Raw genomic sequence first — 17,128 nt, 5'->3', positions numbered from 1 at the left:
TTAGCATTTCTTGTAAGGCAGGCCTAGTAATGAACTCCCTCAGCTTTTGTTTGTTTGGGAAATTCTTTATTTCTCCCTCATTTCTGAAGGATAGCTTCAATACAGGTAATGTATTCATGGTTGGCAGGTTATTTTTTTCTTTCAGCACTTTGATTATATTATCCCACTCTTGCCTGATCTATAAGGTTTCTGCTGAAAAATCCACTGATAGACTTTTGGGGGTTCCCTTGTATGGGAGGAATTTTTTTCTCAGGTTAGTTGTATAAATCTCTAGAGACTGAGTAACACATGAAAGAAAACAGACACTGGTGTGATATGTTTCCTCCTACTGCCGTTTCTCTGGCCAACTTACTTATCCACTTGCTGAAGCATCTACCTAGTCTTCAGGGTCCACTCCCTGGAAATTTGTTTTAATAACATATTATAAATTATGCATATTGGAGTAGCTGCTATCTGAAGGAAAAGAAAAGTTCCATTGGCAGTTAGGAAAAGCAATTTCTGATTCCCACATTGAATATCTCTGGCTATTTCCTTTGTCCTGATATCTACTTTGAATAGTATAATATCTTCTATCAGTCCTGGTCATTAGATGTTGGGCTACTGAGTGTTCTCATTTATATCTTTGACAGCCAGTAATTCTTTAGTATTATTTAGTCTTATAAGTAAACATTAAGCTCTGAGCGTCAGCTACTGAAAGCAAGATCCTAAACATAGCCATTGTCTTCAAGGATTTCACTTTCTAGAGGGAAAATAGACATAAAGTGAACTGAAATGTAACGTGTAAGCATTGTAAGAGTGGTGTGACCACAGAGCAGGTATCACCCCACCCTTGAGAGGCATGTGCCTGTGTTTCTAACATGCTAGTAGTTTTATCGCTCTTAAAATGTTTATTTTGGGATTCACAGTTGATGTTCGTTTTATAAGTTTGCTGGGTTGTGTTAACTGTGATTAGTTAATATTTTCAGGGAGAGATGCTATTTCACTTCCATTTTCTCCCAAACAAAACATTAATGAGCTATTTTATCAAGAATGGCAGCAAGGTTTTTTGAGGGCTTATTAGGTGCAGGTTGCTGAGCTCTGAGTTGAGGGCATGCATAGTGATAAAGCACAGTTCCTTGTTTGCAAAGGTGAGGTCTTCTTGGGGAAGTAACATTTAGAGAGAGAACAAATACAGAACAGCAGTAACTTAAATTTCTGCACAGCACTACTGTTTTTAATGCACCTTCATATTTATTCTTAGTGATAACCATGTAAGGCAAGTTATTGTTAACACTCACTTCATGGATAAGAAAATTTACTGGCTTTCCCGCAATTACACAATAAGTCTGTGGTAGACAGCACTCAAAGTCACCTGACTTTAATCTACAGCACTTCCTGCCTTGACATAATAAGAACTGAGTAGTTCATGTGGAAATCAGAGAACAAGGTCTCACGAGCCCTCTCCAGACACTAAAGAGTGTTTCAGGATCTGGTGTGCAGCGAAAAAGTGGAGTCTGGGCTGGGCCAATACCAAATGCTGAGCCAAGAGCAGAAAACCAAAAGTCTGAGTTGAGAAAAGCCCAAGAAGCAGAATCCAAAGGGAAATCTGAGGCAAGAGCTGGTAGGGATTTTGTGAAGAAACAAGGTAGGAGACCAGGGAATTTGTGAGGGCAGCTGTCAGCCCAGCTCAATTGCAAAGCCCCTTTTGAACACTGAGTTCCTTCCCTGCTGGTCTTAAAGGCACATAGCATTCTGAACCTAAATTTTAAAAGGTATAGGAAGGTGTAAAGACGTTTATTGGTATTTTGCCTGGATTACACAGTCAATTGTTAAGGTTGATGTAAGGCTGGCCCTATTTCGTATATTTTATTTCCAAGGTATATATTTTAGAATATTACTCTTTGAACTTTGTACATTGATGAAATGTTCTGTATCTGCCACATTTCAATGCTCAGTAGCCACATGTGGTCAGTTGGTTACCATATTGGACAGAACGGTAAATGTGGGTGCTTTTTTCAAAAAAGTATTTTTAAAGTAATACATGCACATGTAAAAATACTCAAAGTGTTCAGAAAGTAAAAAAAGAAAAGTGAAAGTACCTTCCCCTGCCTTCCTCTCTACCTCTGTCCTTTCTCTAATGGTATCCACTATTAAAACTTTCTTTTGTGTCCTTTTAGGAAAAGAAAAGTGTGCCCTTCAAAATTTTATACGTATATGCTCTGTTTTTACATTACAAAAGCTGGTTATACTAGGTTTGCTGTTTTACATCTTTTAAAAAAATTATTATTAAAACTCTGTCTTGGAGATCTTGATGCAATAATATATTTAGCTCTAACTCTGTGTTTTAAAGTTTATCTAATGTTCCCTTGTTTGAAAATGAGATTTATCAGTTCCCTATTCTGGACTTTTACCTTGTTTCCAGGGTTTTTTTTTTTGTTTTTTTGTTTTCTATTCAAACAGTGCTATGATATATACGGCCATTGTGTTGTATGTTTGTAGGGAAGATTCCTAGCAGTGCAATAGCTGGATCAACAGATAAGAATACAGCCTCTTAAGGAGGACTCCTGAATGGGCCTCCATGACAAGTACTGTTCTAAGCAAGGAGGAAGTTTAGAATCTAGGGCAAGGGTAGGGCATAAATAAGAGACTGGAAGAGAAGGGAACCAGAGATAAAATAGAAACTCTGACTGTGAGACAAGATGATAAATATTTGTATCAATAGTCTTAAGGGTGGCTTTTAAGTTTAATCAGTGCAGTCTCTCCTAGGAGTATTTAAGAAAAAAGTTTTAAGTGTCAATGTATTTTATTGCAACAATAAAAGTGCGTATTCTTTTTATAACTGCAATTGTGTTCAGTTTTATTATAAAGATGTTGCATATTTATTACATATAGTTTGGAAAAATGTAAGAAAGTGTAAAGCAGAAAACAAATTTCACCCATACTCAGAGGAAACCAGTGTCAAATATTTTAATCACATTTTTGTATATGTATTAGTTTTTACATTTTCGAGATCATATTGTATATACATGTGTTTATATCCAAATTTCCCTTTGCTTATCATCTTTATCTTACTGATTTTATTTTCTTTCATTATTCTTTGCCTGCTTTTTTCTTTCTTTTTTTTCAGGTAATAGAAATCTAACATTGTTTTGGAATGAACTTGGATACCTGAATAATAAGAGCATGGAGAAATCTTCAGATTCTATTCAATATCAAAGAAGACAGGCTATGGCCATCCCATTCATTATTCAGTGTGGTGAGTGTTAAATTTCATTCCAATTAGCAAACTTTTAGTGAGAGCCTAATATGCAAGTTGTTGTGTTAAAAAATAGGGCATGAGGAAGACAAAGGTGGGTAAGATAGGGTTTTCGCTTCTAAGGAGATTAGGGTCTAGGAGAAAGGTTAAGATGAGTATGAAAATAATTGTAATAGAGGTGAAAATAGTGTAAATGATGTAAAAGAGGCCCAAGTTGTTTGAGGGTTCCAAGAAAGGGGAGAGGAGGAGATTAAAGCAAGGCTTCATGACAGAGGTAGCTTTGCCATGGTGTTTAAAGTAGACTTTTGAAGGGCAGAGACGTAGCTGGAAATCTGTGTTAATATCAGGTGTATACTTCAGCTAATATTTTTGTGGTGGATAATAGAAACAGTCATTTTTCTATTTTTAATACTTAACACTATGTTAAATAAGAGTAGGTACTTAGTAATTGACTACTGACTGAATGAATGATGAATAAATAACAAAAGACAAAACTGTTAGGTTGAGTAAACATGTTAAACGGCCTTGAATGCCAGGATAAGGAGTTTTTACTTTAATAAGCAACGGAGAGGCACCAGAAGTTTTTCAGAAGGAGAGTGATATCACTGAAGCATTGAACACTTATTATGTGTCTCTACTGTCTGCAGGGAATCGGCCATTCAGTGGGGAAGGTGGTCAAGCAAACAAAATATCACCCTGTAGCTATTTACACAGGGCCAAGGGAACACCTCCCCAGCCTTGAGCCTGGGGTGGTCCAAAGAGGACCTGACTGGTTAGATGTCACTTGTAGTAAGGTTGCTGTGGCAGCTTAGTGCAGGATGATTTGGAGGAGGGCTAGAGCAGAGGTTGGGTGAGACCTCTGATGAGACTACTGGCATAATCCAGGATCCAGGTGAGAAACTGTAAATGTCTGAATAAAGGCATGGCAGTGAGATTTAAGAGGAACACAAATGACAGACAGATGCTTAGAAGGTATAACTGAGGAAATTGATGACTATATGCAACAGCCTATTGGATGATAATATTACTGGCTAAAAATGACAGTGTTTTTGATATGTGCAAGGTACTGTCAGAATCCAATCTCCAGTACCTGAGAGCTGTGTGAAACTGGGTAAATTCCTTAACTTCTCTAAGCCTCAGTTTTCTTATTTATAAAATGAGGTTAGTATTTGTAGTTACATCATGAAGTTTTGTGAAAATACAATTAGTTCACACATGTAAAGTTTACTAAGTGCTTGGGATAGTGTATTAGGGTTCTCCAGAGAAAGAGAACCAATAGGATAGATAGATTTATGGACGGATGGATGGATAGTTAGATAGATATTAATTATAGGAAATTGGCTCACATGATTAAGGAGGCTGACAACTCCCAAGATCTGTAGTCAGCAAGCTGAAGACCTAGAAGAGCCATTGGTTTAATTCCAGTTTGGGTCTTAAGGCCTGAGAACCAGAAGACCTGATGATGTAGTTCCAGTCTAAATGTTGACAGGCTCAATACCCAGGAAGAGCCGACGTTTTAGTTCTAGTCTGAAGGCAGAAAAAAACTGATGTCTCAGTTCAAGACAGTCAGAGGTTTCTTCTTACTTGCAAGAGTGTCAGCTTTTTTTTTTTTTCCCCTCTATTCAGGCCTTCAACTGATTTGTTGAGGCCCACCCATATTAGGGAAGACAGTGTGCTTTACTCATTCTACCAGCTCAAATGTTAATCTCATCCAAAACATCCTCACAGATACACTCACAATAATGTTTGACCAAATATCCAGACACCCCTTGGCCCCATCCAACTGACACATAAAAGTAACCATCACAGATAATACCTAGCAGTGTTGGCTTTTATCATTGTTTTTATATCATATAATCCTCAGGAACTCTTTTAGGTAAGTAGTAATATTAATCTCTTTTTACAGACGATGATGCTGAAACATAGCGCAGTAATTTTTCTGAGTTATAGAGGTAGTCATTGTGGAGCTATTCAGATTCTTTTTTTCTTTTTTGCAATCAAATTTTTAATAACAAAGATACTATATTTTAATATGGTCAGATACATTTGGCTAAGTACAGATTTTAAAAAACACAAGTGTCTAGCCCAACAGTACAACCATACAGCTTTGTACAGAACATTCCATAGATCAACAGAAAATACATTTGAGCACAAAAATAAAAAATATTTAAAGAGAATCTCTAAGCAGCATTTTATTTCTTCAAAACAGACATACAGTACTGATTAAATATCTACAAGTGCTTTTCCTTTACAAAAATACACATATTCTTAATAGACTAAGTCATTAACAATGACCTGGTAATCTTTCACTTCAATTTGAACGATTTATAAGCTAAATCTTACAACTACAAAAAGGTTTGTATTTGTATGTTAAGATGTTACCACTTTTGACCAAAAAAAAACGCTTAAAATATTTTACATTTCAAAGGAAAATTAACAACATAACTGTACAATATAGTCTATGATGGTTTTATTTAATGTGAGGGCTACTCTATTAAAAACTGGTGCTTGCTGTTGTGTTGCCAGATGCAGTGAGATGTAGATATTGGTTGTGGGAATTACAAAAATGAGTGAGTTTGCCATAACTTTAATTTTCTGGGCTATTCAGATTCTTAACCACTGTGCAAACTGCCTCCATCTTATATGAGCAGAGGGAAGTATTTACCCAAGAGCCATTAACAGTGGGTCTGGAGGGAACTGAGGATTAAAGGAATAGCCTGGGGAGAGTAGAGTGCCTTAGTCCTAAAAACCAGAAGGGACTGAAAGGGAGAAAGAGATAAAGAAGTTAAGACTGTAGACTGGAGAGTAGGATAAGAGATGTAAAAAAAAAAAAAAATTGCAGAGCAAGGAACTATGTGTAAATGGTAGAGAAAGCTTGATTTTCCTTGTTATGTTAGTCATGTGGTTGGAGATGAACAGTGGTATTGCTGGCAGATAGATAATAGGTCAGAAAAAATGGGAGAGTCAGGTCACTGGAGCTCTTCATATGGTTTGGGAAGAGGTGAAGAGGGACCTATTAAGATTCTTCTGGCTGAAACTAGTAGAAACCAACTGGAAAGAACTTAAGCAATAATGGCGATAATAATAATAACAGCAGCAACAATAATAATTTATTGATGGTGTCCTAGGGTAGCTCATAGAATCCTGAACTATTTGTGCCATCAAATATAATGGTATATGATCAAGGATTCACTTGTCTTTGGATTGAAATACCTCATACTTTTGGTATATGCAACCTGACATCTTACTATGTTAGATTCACTTCTGATTGTGGTCTTTCTTGTATGTACATGGTTTTGTTTTGATTATTTTAGATCTTTGCCTTAAATGGAGAGTCTTGCCTCCCTCTGCTAATTATCAGGAAAAAGAAATTTATGACATCTGGATTTGTGCTAATAACGCTAACCTCTTGGAAAACAGGTAGTTTTTGATAGTTTTCTAAAATTCTGTATTCATTTTTAATTCCTAAAATATATATGTGTGAAACTGGATACATAGATAATTTTTAGCTTAGTAGCTGTCATTTCTTCTAACTCTTTCTAGCTCCTTGCCACCTCTGGAAGGATATTTCGTTAGTATTCTTTTCCATCAAGTTAAGAGAGTCCTGGGTGTAACTTTTTGTCAGCATTTGGTGTGCAGCTCTGTGCTTCCACTAGCGGGAGACCTACCCTGGTGTTTAAGAGTTCTGCCTTCCAGTTCATTTACACACAATGTACAATCTTATCCTGCAGGAGTCTTATCTAGAGGGTGTCTCTAGAGGCACTAAACTGTTAGACTATGTGCTTTTCCTGTTTAAGTCATATATTGATTTCATTGCTTTGTGCTTTTGGAGGAAGAAGTTCAGACTAAAACAGGAAAAAAAACCCAATTAAATATTGATGAATGTCAATGTTATTACAAGCCCTTTTGACTTACTTCTTTTCCTTGTGGGCAAAAGAGTTAATACTCCCCTTTAACAAAGGCACCCTTAAGTGAAGCATCGCTTTTCCATGGAGTTTATTCTAAGTACTTTGACCTGGATAAGTGGATCAATATTGCTAATACAGACATTAGGGTAATAACTCTTGTTTATTTTTATCCAGCCCTGAATAAAAAATAAAGAGCAACTGAATAAAAATTAGAAAGAAGAAAACATTTAGAAACTGCTACTAAAACCCCTTCCACCTGGAGTCTCCAGGTTAATCATATTTAGAGATTAACAAAAAATGTCAGAGGTGACAGGGGCTCTTAGATTTCACATGGCCTAAGGGGTTTTTCAGTCTCCCTTTCTTGGTTTGCAGCAGAACCTTTTTTTTTTTCTCCCCCAAATAAAATTTGTCTCTGACCTCAAGTATATAAAACAGATAAAAACAGAACTGTCCTGATTTAATTGGAGGTTGAGAATCTGGAGGCCAGAAGTATCCACTTCTCATTTCTGTCCCTACTCTCTCTAAAAAGCTTAGAGCTCCAGGGAGCATGATTATAAAACAGTGATATAGTCTCACTTCTTCATTTTAAAGAAATGGAAATTGAAGCCCAAAATGTGGGGGTGAGAAGCCTGTTCATGAAGCCACTGGCCCAGGTCTTCTAACTCCCAACCTGATTCTAGTCCTAACTTGTAACTTAAATATCTCCCAAATAGGAACACAGTGGTGGCTCAGTTTCAATATTAAGAATAGGTAGTGTTTTCATTGTCATTGTCATGATTTTCACCCAAGTGTTGTTTAAGAGAAGTTTTTTTGTTGTTGTTTTGGTTTTGATTTTTAAATTTCTGCGTGGAAAGCCTTATGCTAGGAAATGTAAGTAAAATTGGTCCAAGCCCGCAACTGTCAAAAAAAAAAAAAAGTTAATAATATTGATCACTTTCTGTGAGCTCAGAACTTTCATACAGTGTAGGATAGTGTTTAGAGTTTAGACTCTGGGTCCAGACTGCCTGGGTTTGACTCCTGGCTTCATTAGCCTCTGAAGCCTTGGACAAATGATATAACCTCTCTTTAACTCATCTTTCCATCACCTAGGATGGAGTGTAATAATAGGACCTTCTGCATGTTTTCTAGGTCCAACTGAGCCCCTTGTAAGGACAATCTAAGTCCCTGGTCACTGGGGGCCCCTTGGTAACAAGCCATGAGAATTTAGATTCCTCCCCACATTCTAACCATATACCCATTACTTCTCACCCCAGTCTTAGGCCTTCTCGGACCCACAGAACTGGGAATGTGTCCTCTGTAGCTTCCCTTTTCTCAAACTTACTATTGTCCTTGAATTGGCATGGTTGCCCCCTCGTCTCCTTGAAAAGTGATGATGCCATCACAGAACGTTATAAAATTAGTTTCAGAACTGTATTAATTCTCTTTTACACATCAAAACACTGCCACTTGTGATGACAGGCAAGATAAATTTGCCATGTTGGCAGGAAACTGATGGACCTTAAAAGCCTGAAATGCAAAAAATCTTCTTATATTTATAATTTCTTAAGTCCTTGATTCTTTAAATATACTGACATAATTTTGACCATCTGTATTTCATTTCCACTGAAAAGATTAGGACAAAAAATATGCTTAAAGTGATAGCAAGAGATTTAGAAATGGGAGCTGTACAGAAAAACTCCTGATTATAAGGGCAGTTTCTTTTTTTTACTCTTTTTTTTTTGCGATATGCGGGCCTCTCACTGTTGTGGCCTCTCCCGTTGTGGAGCACAGGCTCCAGATGTGCAGGCTCAGCGGCCATGGCTCACGGGCCCAGCCGCTCCGTGGGATCTTCCCAGACCGGGGCACGAACCCGTGTCCCCTGCATCGGCAGGCGGACTCTCAACCATTGCGCCACCAGGGAAGCCCGGGCAGTTTTTTGAGAGCTGACACTTCTTTATGGGAGATCGTTAACAGCGATGCAGATGAAGATTCCCAAGGGAAGAGGAGTTGATCTGATGACCTCGCTCAGTCCTCTGATTCAGTATGTTTGGATGGACCATGCATAATTTGAGACTAAGCCATGAAATAGCAAAACCCTGATACATATGTGCTATTGGATTTGGATAGAATCACATAAAATAAGTGTGTTAAAGTGATGAGATGTGAAATATAGTTATTTATTAGGCAACATTTGATGAGCAGAAAGACAGAGTAATGGGGCGAAAAGTGGCATCGTCTGTATTTACAGAAAATATGGTTTATTGTCAGCAGTTAATTGCCAATTGTCCTCAGGGTTAATGCCACTGAATAGCATTTGAGTGAACAATGTCCGTGTAACCAGAACTGGGGCAGGAAACATAATAATAGCTCTCTCTTACATCGCAATTACACATTATGTCATTTCCTCTTTACAGTAATCATGTGAGCTTTCTCTATTTCTCAGAGGAGAAAACAGTGAGACTAAGGGAGGTCCAGTGACCTGTCCAGGATTCCTCCCTAAACCTGAAACTTGAAGCCAAGCAGTTTGATGCAAAACCTGTACTCCTTCTGCCTTACTATATCATGGACTCTCCGAAAGGATCCTTATCTCAGGAAGCCTAATTCCAGACAAATACTTTATGGTGACAAAACACACCATTTTACAAATGGTAGTATTTAGAGTTGGTGACCCAGGCAGGGTAAAAAGGAGCCATTCTTTTTCAGACCACCGAAGCCTCTTTTTGTTTTCCACCTTAAGCACAGAGGGAGGCTACACATTTTTGTCACAGTACCCAAGAAGTAAATATCAGTGTGCTTCCATTACATTCATTCTATACATTTCTCTGTATTGAAAATAGGGTTCACCAGCAGGGTAAAAATGATGCCTATCATTTGACTAAACCCAAAAGTCTGAATTTTGAAAAGGATGTTAAAAAATATCTGTGGCTTGTATTTCATATTAAAATTTAATTTGTTTCTAAAAATCTTTGAGGACAATTGGATGGATTGCATTTTAATAAAATATCTGAGGTTTCTCTTTTCTAAATAAAAACTTAATGCTGCCACAAGTTTCTTTTCTCAAATGAAATAGAAACCTGTGTAGGCACCACCCCACAGATGTCTTCAAATGAACACTGCAGGTGGTTATATATATGTAGGTAGGTGTCCCCTGGTTTGTTTACCTACCACCTTTCTTTGAAAATAACAGTAAAAACAAATACCATATGTGGGTGAAATTAAGTGTTTTTTCACAGTAGTATTTGAATTTGATTGTAGTCCTCACTCTTCTCTGCTGGTGGGAGCAAGAAAAGTATATGCTGCAGCCTTGAAAAATAGAGAAATATAGTGGGTATGATATGCTTTGCTTTTCCTACACTGTTTCAGGTGGGAGAAGTCCTTTTGTCTATTTTCAACCTCCTCCTCCCTTTCCTAGCTTAATACCCATTTATTTTAGAACATGAACTTCCCCCTCTTTTTGGTACCTACCAATGATGAAAAATCATTCTTGTGTAAAGCAGGCTCTAAGAATAGACCTCAGCATTTTGTTCCCTCCTCCCACCCCCCCACCATGTCCTCAGCCATGCCCTGAACTGAGGCCATGTCCAGTGGGAATGGAACTTCTTGTCTCTGCCAAGCCTCCATACCAAAGTGAATAAGATGATATCTCAATTTTTCAACAATTTGGCTAGCTCAGCTCCCCAAAACATAGCCATGAAACCAGAAGTAGGAAAAAAAAAGGCTTCAAACCTCTCCAACCATATGTCTCAAAAATCATTAGTATTTTTTATAACCATAAAGATGGACGCCCTCACGCACAGCCTTTTTATCGCAATTTAAACACAATTCTACTTGACTATGTACAATAATACATGTATTAACCTACTAGTGGTTGGAGACAGCACATCAGTAAGGCTGGGAAGCAGAGTGCCCACCAGTATCAGGTGCAGCAGGGAGAGGAGGGTGCTAGGGTGCTGCATCAGGTCACCGGGCAGCTTGATGAAGGACCTCCACTACGTGGCTCCGTAACCCCCAGGGTGGTCCCTGAGTACCGCCTCCCATCACAGTAGTTGCTGGTCTTCACAGTGATTCTGTGTCATCAAACGAAGGATCTCTATGTTTCAGAAGCAGAATTATTTGGTGTATTTTACAGAGACATATAGATTTCAATCCCAAATTTTTTTGGAAGAAAAAAAACGCTTGGTAGTAATAAGGTAAGCTTCAATTATCTAAAAAACATGTTTGCAAAAGGCCTCATTTCATGATAACGCAGGATAAGTGAAGCATTAGTAAATAATGAATATTCTCCCATTCTCATAAATATATACTACCCTCCACATTTTCCAGTAAGTTCTTTTCCAAGCAAATTGGAGATTTAAGGTCATGTATTACCTAAATTCTCAATATAATGATCTATTTGAGCAAGGCTGCATTTGAGTTTTGGATATAAGCCAGAGAAGTTACTCCTGGTAGAAGTAAATAATCTTTTACGGACAGTAAATAGTTTTATATTTCCTCCTGATGTTATCTCTTGTACTTGTTGATTGTGAAAAGTTGTCATCAGACACAACGACTACCTTCCATCCCCCTGGGCACTACAAGCACAGTATCACCATCAAAAAATGAGAAAGACAAGCAACTTCGAGAGTCAGTCCAGAGGTATCAAAATCGACTGGAAGAACCTCATCAACAGGTGAGCCGTTAGTTATTCTTTCCAAAATCTACCCAGAGTCTCGAGCTGTTGATTTTGTGTGTGCAAATTGACTGATGTGGTTTACCCAAGTAAAATATGTAGCCTCTTTTTTTCATCTTTTTTTGTCACCCCCTTTTAATTTTGGATCTAAGGACTGTTCTAGAGTTGATCACTAGTACTCCAAGGGTCCAGAAAGGAAGAGAACTTCTTCAAATAATACTACATTTTGTACGTGATATCCTAGTGCATCTCCACAACAGTGTGTGTGAGGAACAGGGGAATATATTTCCACTCTAGGATGTAGAAGCCAACCAGCGTGTCGAAGGGCCCAGGGTCAAGTGTGGGACACTGATCTGTATGACTCCAAAGATTAGGCTCTTTTTATTTCTTTGGGCCTCTTCCCTGGGTTTTTGAGATAAAGAGTTGTTCTTTTAAAATATTAGCCTATTAATACAGCAACTTAAAGTCGTATTTAATTATTAAGAAAATTCAATAAATAAAATATTACTATCAGTAAATGTAGGTACATGACAGTTGCAAGTGAAAGTGGCATGCAGAATTATTGTTTTAATCTCTTAATAAATTAATTACATCTCTGTTTATAAATTTAGCACCCAACTTCAGCATTTTTTAATTGTGTAGCCTGTCAAGCTCCTCAAATAGGAATTGAGGAGGTCCGCAGTATATGTTCAAATATGTTGACTCCTGTGTAGATGTCAGGAAATAAGATGCTTATTTGAGTAGAAAACTGCCTTCCTGGGTGGGAGTTAAGACATCCAGGCTTACCATCTGATTATTACATGTATTCCTGGGTTCTTAGAAGATGAACTTTCTTTTCTACCCCAGCTTCATCTTCTTACCACTCCCACGTTGCTGGGGATCTGCCATGCAGGTCAGCCAGCACCTGTGATCACAGACAACAAAACCTGACCCTCCCTTTTTAGTCTGGAGTCTCAGGGTTTCTTTTGGGAAGATAACTGAGAGTTATTTAGAAACATATTCTCCTAAGCATTCTTCAATCCCTAAAAGTGGATCAACTTTTTACAATTCTTAGAGCATCTGGTTGTGGCTTTGAGAACAGGTCAGATGTAAAAATATCACCACCTGTGGTTATTTATTTTATTTTATTTTTTTGCGGTACGCGGGCATCTCGCTGTTGTGGCCTCTCCGCACAGGCTCTGGACGCACAGGCTCAGCAGCCATGGGAGCACAGGCTCCGGGCGCGCAGGCTCAGCGGCCATGGCTCACGGGCCCAGCTGCCCCGCGGCATGTGGGATCTTCCTGGACCGGGACACGAACCCGTGTCCCCTGCCTCGGCAGGTGGACTCTCAACCACTGCGCCACCAGGGAAGCCCTGTGGTTATTTTTATAAACAATTAGGTGAAGTCAAATCTTTTCAGTGTGAAATATCTTAATTTGTTTTGTTTCTTATTTTGCTTACCACTTCTTGTAGCTTTGTGAAGGCATTCAAAACATCCTGAATTGATTTTATCTTTATTGTAGTCTCTGGATATTTCTTTTCTTACAGAGGTCAGAGCTGACCCTTGGATAGTGATAGTGCCAATCACTAAGTCTTAACTACTTTTTCTTTGTTTGGGATTGGATGTTTTATTCATCATTGAGGTAGAGATTTTGATAGAGGCTGATGGAGTAACAGATTTGGGCCATCTGTTCTACTTATTCTTTCTTTCTTGGTAGTTGATTTTTTCATAAAAAATTTGAGCCAGGTTTATAGATTCAGTCTGCTTTAGATATAAACAAAGAAGTTTTGGCAGGACTTAAATAGAAACATACTCCTACCAGTTGAAAGGACGTTAAGACTCTTCACCATCCTCCCCTACCCCGTTTTGTGAAAATAATCCTCACATCTTTTTTCTTCTTTCCTTTTTAATTTTTTTGGCCACATCGTTCGGCATGTGGAATCTTAGTTTCTTGACCAGGGATCAAACTCGTGCCCCCTGCAGTGGAAGTGTAGATTCTTAACCACTGGACTACCAGGGAAGTCCCAATCCTTGCATCTTTAACACACTTCCAGCATGCAGAGCCCTTCACTGACCCTATTTTTATGGTAGTCAAGGAAGAGTTTGGCTGGGGGTCACCTAACCACGGGCAACCAGTTGATTTTGATGTGGTCATTGAACACATACTTGCCCTTGGGTCTGTCCCATGCTAAGCATGGTGGGGAATAGAGTGACTCTAACGCCAGAATGTAAGCCCCGTGACTGCAAGGCTGGTTTTGGTTTTGTTCATTGTCTGTATTACCAAAAACACTGCCTGGCATGTAGTAGGTACTCAACAGATAGTGGTTGAATCACAAAATAAAATATGCCCTCAGATAATATACAGTCCCTTTGAGGACCAAGTCTGACAGCCATTTAAAAGATAGCCACTACTGTAAGACAGTACTAGTTTACTACTTGTCTGATCATAGTGGAAACTAAATTAGAAGCTTATTACAAGGAGATAGTGAGGGCAGCTTCATTCAAAAAAGCTTCATAGAGGAAGCGGCACTTAACTTGTATCTTGAAGTCTATTTAGGGTAAATAAAGGGAAAGTACAGGGCATTATATGTGAGAAGAACATTATAAATGTAGACTTGGAGATGAGCATGGGCTTGTTCCTTCATAGAACCAACCTTTTAAATTACATGCTAAACTTATGTATTTTTAAAAATAAAAGTCAGCATTTGTGTGACATATTTGTCTTTTAAAAACGGTGTAACTCATTATAAAATATGGTAATTACTGAATAGAGGACCTCTGAAAGGTGACCTCAGTTCCCCTTTCACAAAAATAAATCATGAAAGTATTCAAAAACTAATTAGGTGATAGCTGCCTGATGCCAGAAAAAAGACTCAAAACCATCCAATGTTCAGTGAGAATTTACTTTCTTCCTGACTGCTTTTTAGAAGAAGTGCTGTTAGACTATGACATAGGAAGGGTGGGAAAGCTATAAAAACAGGGCGTTGGTGCCATTCAGGTTCAGGGCAGATGTGATTCAGGTGTAGGGTAGGCACCACTGGAAAATCAAGTAATGGCTAGTATATTACCATGATTCCACTGTCTATTAATGGTGCCCAGTCTCTCAATATCAGGAAATAATGAGCTGCATGCTATGAAATTATGGTTTGCCCACCTCCTGTTCTCTCTTCCTGCCTCCCACTGCCAATGCTCACTTATCCATTGATTAAATCTGGGGAGCAAATATAAAAATGACCTATATCTGCCCACCCTATTTCTTACTGTCTTGCATTTCAGCTTTAGTGGCAGAAGGCATCCTGATCTGGAAAATGAAATGTTGACTTAGTAAATCAAAGACCTTTCTGGATCTTAGATTCTTTGGTTCTGGGTTTTGTGTCATTGACAACCAAAAGGGATAGAATAATGGTAGGAAGGGTAGTATTATGGTACTAGTATCAGAAATCAGCAGCTACAGCCTCTTTTCCACCCCTCATACACCCTACTGGTATGTAGAGTGACAAAAGTCTAAATTTTAGGTGTCCTACCCACAGGGTGCCCTAGTTACAGAAAATTCACAGTGATTCAGAAAACTTTTCTGGTAGAGGAGGTACCTCAATGATTAGACCTTGTCCTCTAGGAGAAAATGAAATAGCTAGGCCCAAAGCTGTCATTTCCACAGTTGGTGGTATATTTAATCCCCACAACATTACAGCTAATTATATCAATTATAGCATCAGAAGGGGAGTGAATTTCAGAGAAGTTCGATAACTTGAATCAGCCAAACATCTTTAAATGGTGAAGTTGGACTTTGTTTCCTTTTTGCCTAATTCCAGCACTGATCTGCTCACAGTATCACATGATAAATACAGACAAAAAGGATATGAGAACATTGACAAAGGTAACAAACTGATAAAATGCAAATCATATTTGTTAAGGGAAATGTGTAAGTTTAGTAAACCTAATAGGAGGGCTCAAATCCAAGATGTTATTGATAAGCTGTGTCAGCAAGCCAAGGGCTCTTTATAAATTGTGCTTCTGGAACAGCCCATTCTTTTTCTCCTTTCTGAATAGATGAATTCCTAACTCCACGTTTCCCCTCATCCTTCTATATCGAGTGACAAGTGCCACCTGCTGGCCAAGCAATGAAGCATTTTCATTTTCATCGTCTCTCGTGATTGTTTAGCTACTAATTGGCCTATCATCTAGATAATTGTTATTCTGTTTTTCAGTAAGCCTAGACAATAATTTTAAAACCATAAGGTAGACTTACAGAGTCAAGTCCTCTGCATCTGAGGACTTTCCAGTCCTCAATTTTTCCCCTTTCTCAGTTTTAACTCACAATTTACAGTCTCTTCTACCTTCTATTGTACGACAGGACAACTATGTCATAATCAAACACACGGAATATAGTTTTAGGTCCATTTCATTCAGGGATTTTTGGTATCACTTCAAATCCACTTAATGTCTTCAAATCATTATAAGGCAGATGATAACTTGATTCCCTGAATGAAGCCTGCTCTATATTTACCCATTTGTACATAAGTATTGTTCATGGGTAGTATATTTATATAATCAATATGTTTGTGCAGATGTGCTGTATTGCTTATATATTCTCTAGGTCTTTCTGGGTTAATCTTTTCTGATTAATGTTTATTTCTCATCTGGAGCCATAGTTCAGGCTCTCTCTAATCTGACACTACTCCTTTTTTGGCCTGAGTTTCTTCCCTTCTGCAGCATTCTTCCACTGAGCTGCCCCATGTTCCTTATCTGCTTTCTCCGCTTCCACACTGCTGAGTGCCTTCGTTCCTGCCATTTTTTCTGAAATGACCTCTGCCCCTTCCCTAGTCCTTCAAGATCCCAAACTAATGTCATTGCTGTGTGAAGTTTTTTCTCATTTCCCTACCTGTAAAAATATCTCCTTCCTTCCAGCCCCCTTTGCCCTTGATGTTTGTCTTTCTCAAGAGCATGTTTCACTTTCTACCTGGTATTATAGTTAGTTATGTACCTGATTGGTCTCCTATATTCGACTATAAGATTTTTGAAAGAAGAGACCATTCTTATTCATTGCGTTTCCAACAACACCTAGGCCTGGCCATTTTACAGAGTAGGTGTTCACCAAACAACGAGTGAAGAATTGAAGGAACAATTTGATTTGTTCCTTCACAAATAGGTAAAAGGATTCTTCACAAATAGGTAGAAAGATAATAAATATTTTTCATTGGATTGGTTGAAGTTATGTAGGTTAGACTTAAAATCTTCTGCATATATTCTTGGAGACCATAATGTTCTTACACTTGGTGAAAATAAAGTGTTGCATTTGAGTGGGAGTATAGAGACTATATTTGGATTTCATTTGTCACATTCATAGTTTTTGCGT

The 17,128-nt window shown here is 38.2% G+C and overlaps 1 protein-coding gene across 1 annotated transcript in view; it reads left to right on the top strand.

Moving 5' to 3' along the window:
* MORC1 (MORC family CW-type zinc finger 1) overlaps positions 1–17,128 on the top strand; it is a gene marked incomplete at its 5' end in the record, with an annotated part of 179,692 nt that overhangs the window by 93,337 nt on the left and 69,227 nt on the right. Inside the window, 3 exon segments of the mRNA XM_089909893.1 lie at positions 3,107–3,235; positions 6,550–6,655; positions 11,653–11,791. Of these exon segments, the coding sequence (XP_089766019.1) occupies positions 3,107–3,235; positions 6,550–6,655; positions 11,653–11,791 (374 nt within the window).

This window comes from Delphinapterus leucas, chromosome 4 (assembly GCF_059928025.1).
Source record: "Delphinapterus leucas isolate spDelLeu-1000000601 "Yukka" chromosome 4, BTC_Dleu_Yukka2, whole genome shotgun sequence".
Taxonomy (NCBI): Eukaryota; Metazoa; Chordata; class Mammalia; order Artiodactyla; family Monodontidae; genus Delphinapterus; species Delphinapterus leucas.
The sequence above is the reverse complement of the archived record's forward strand: the minus strand, read 5'-3'. Positions and strand labels throughout refer to the sequence as shown.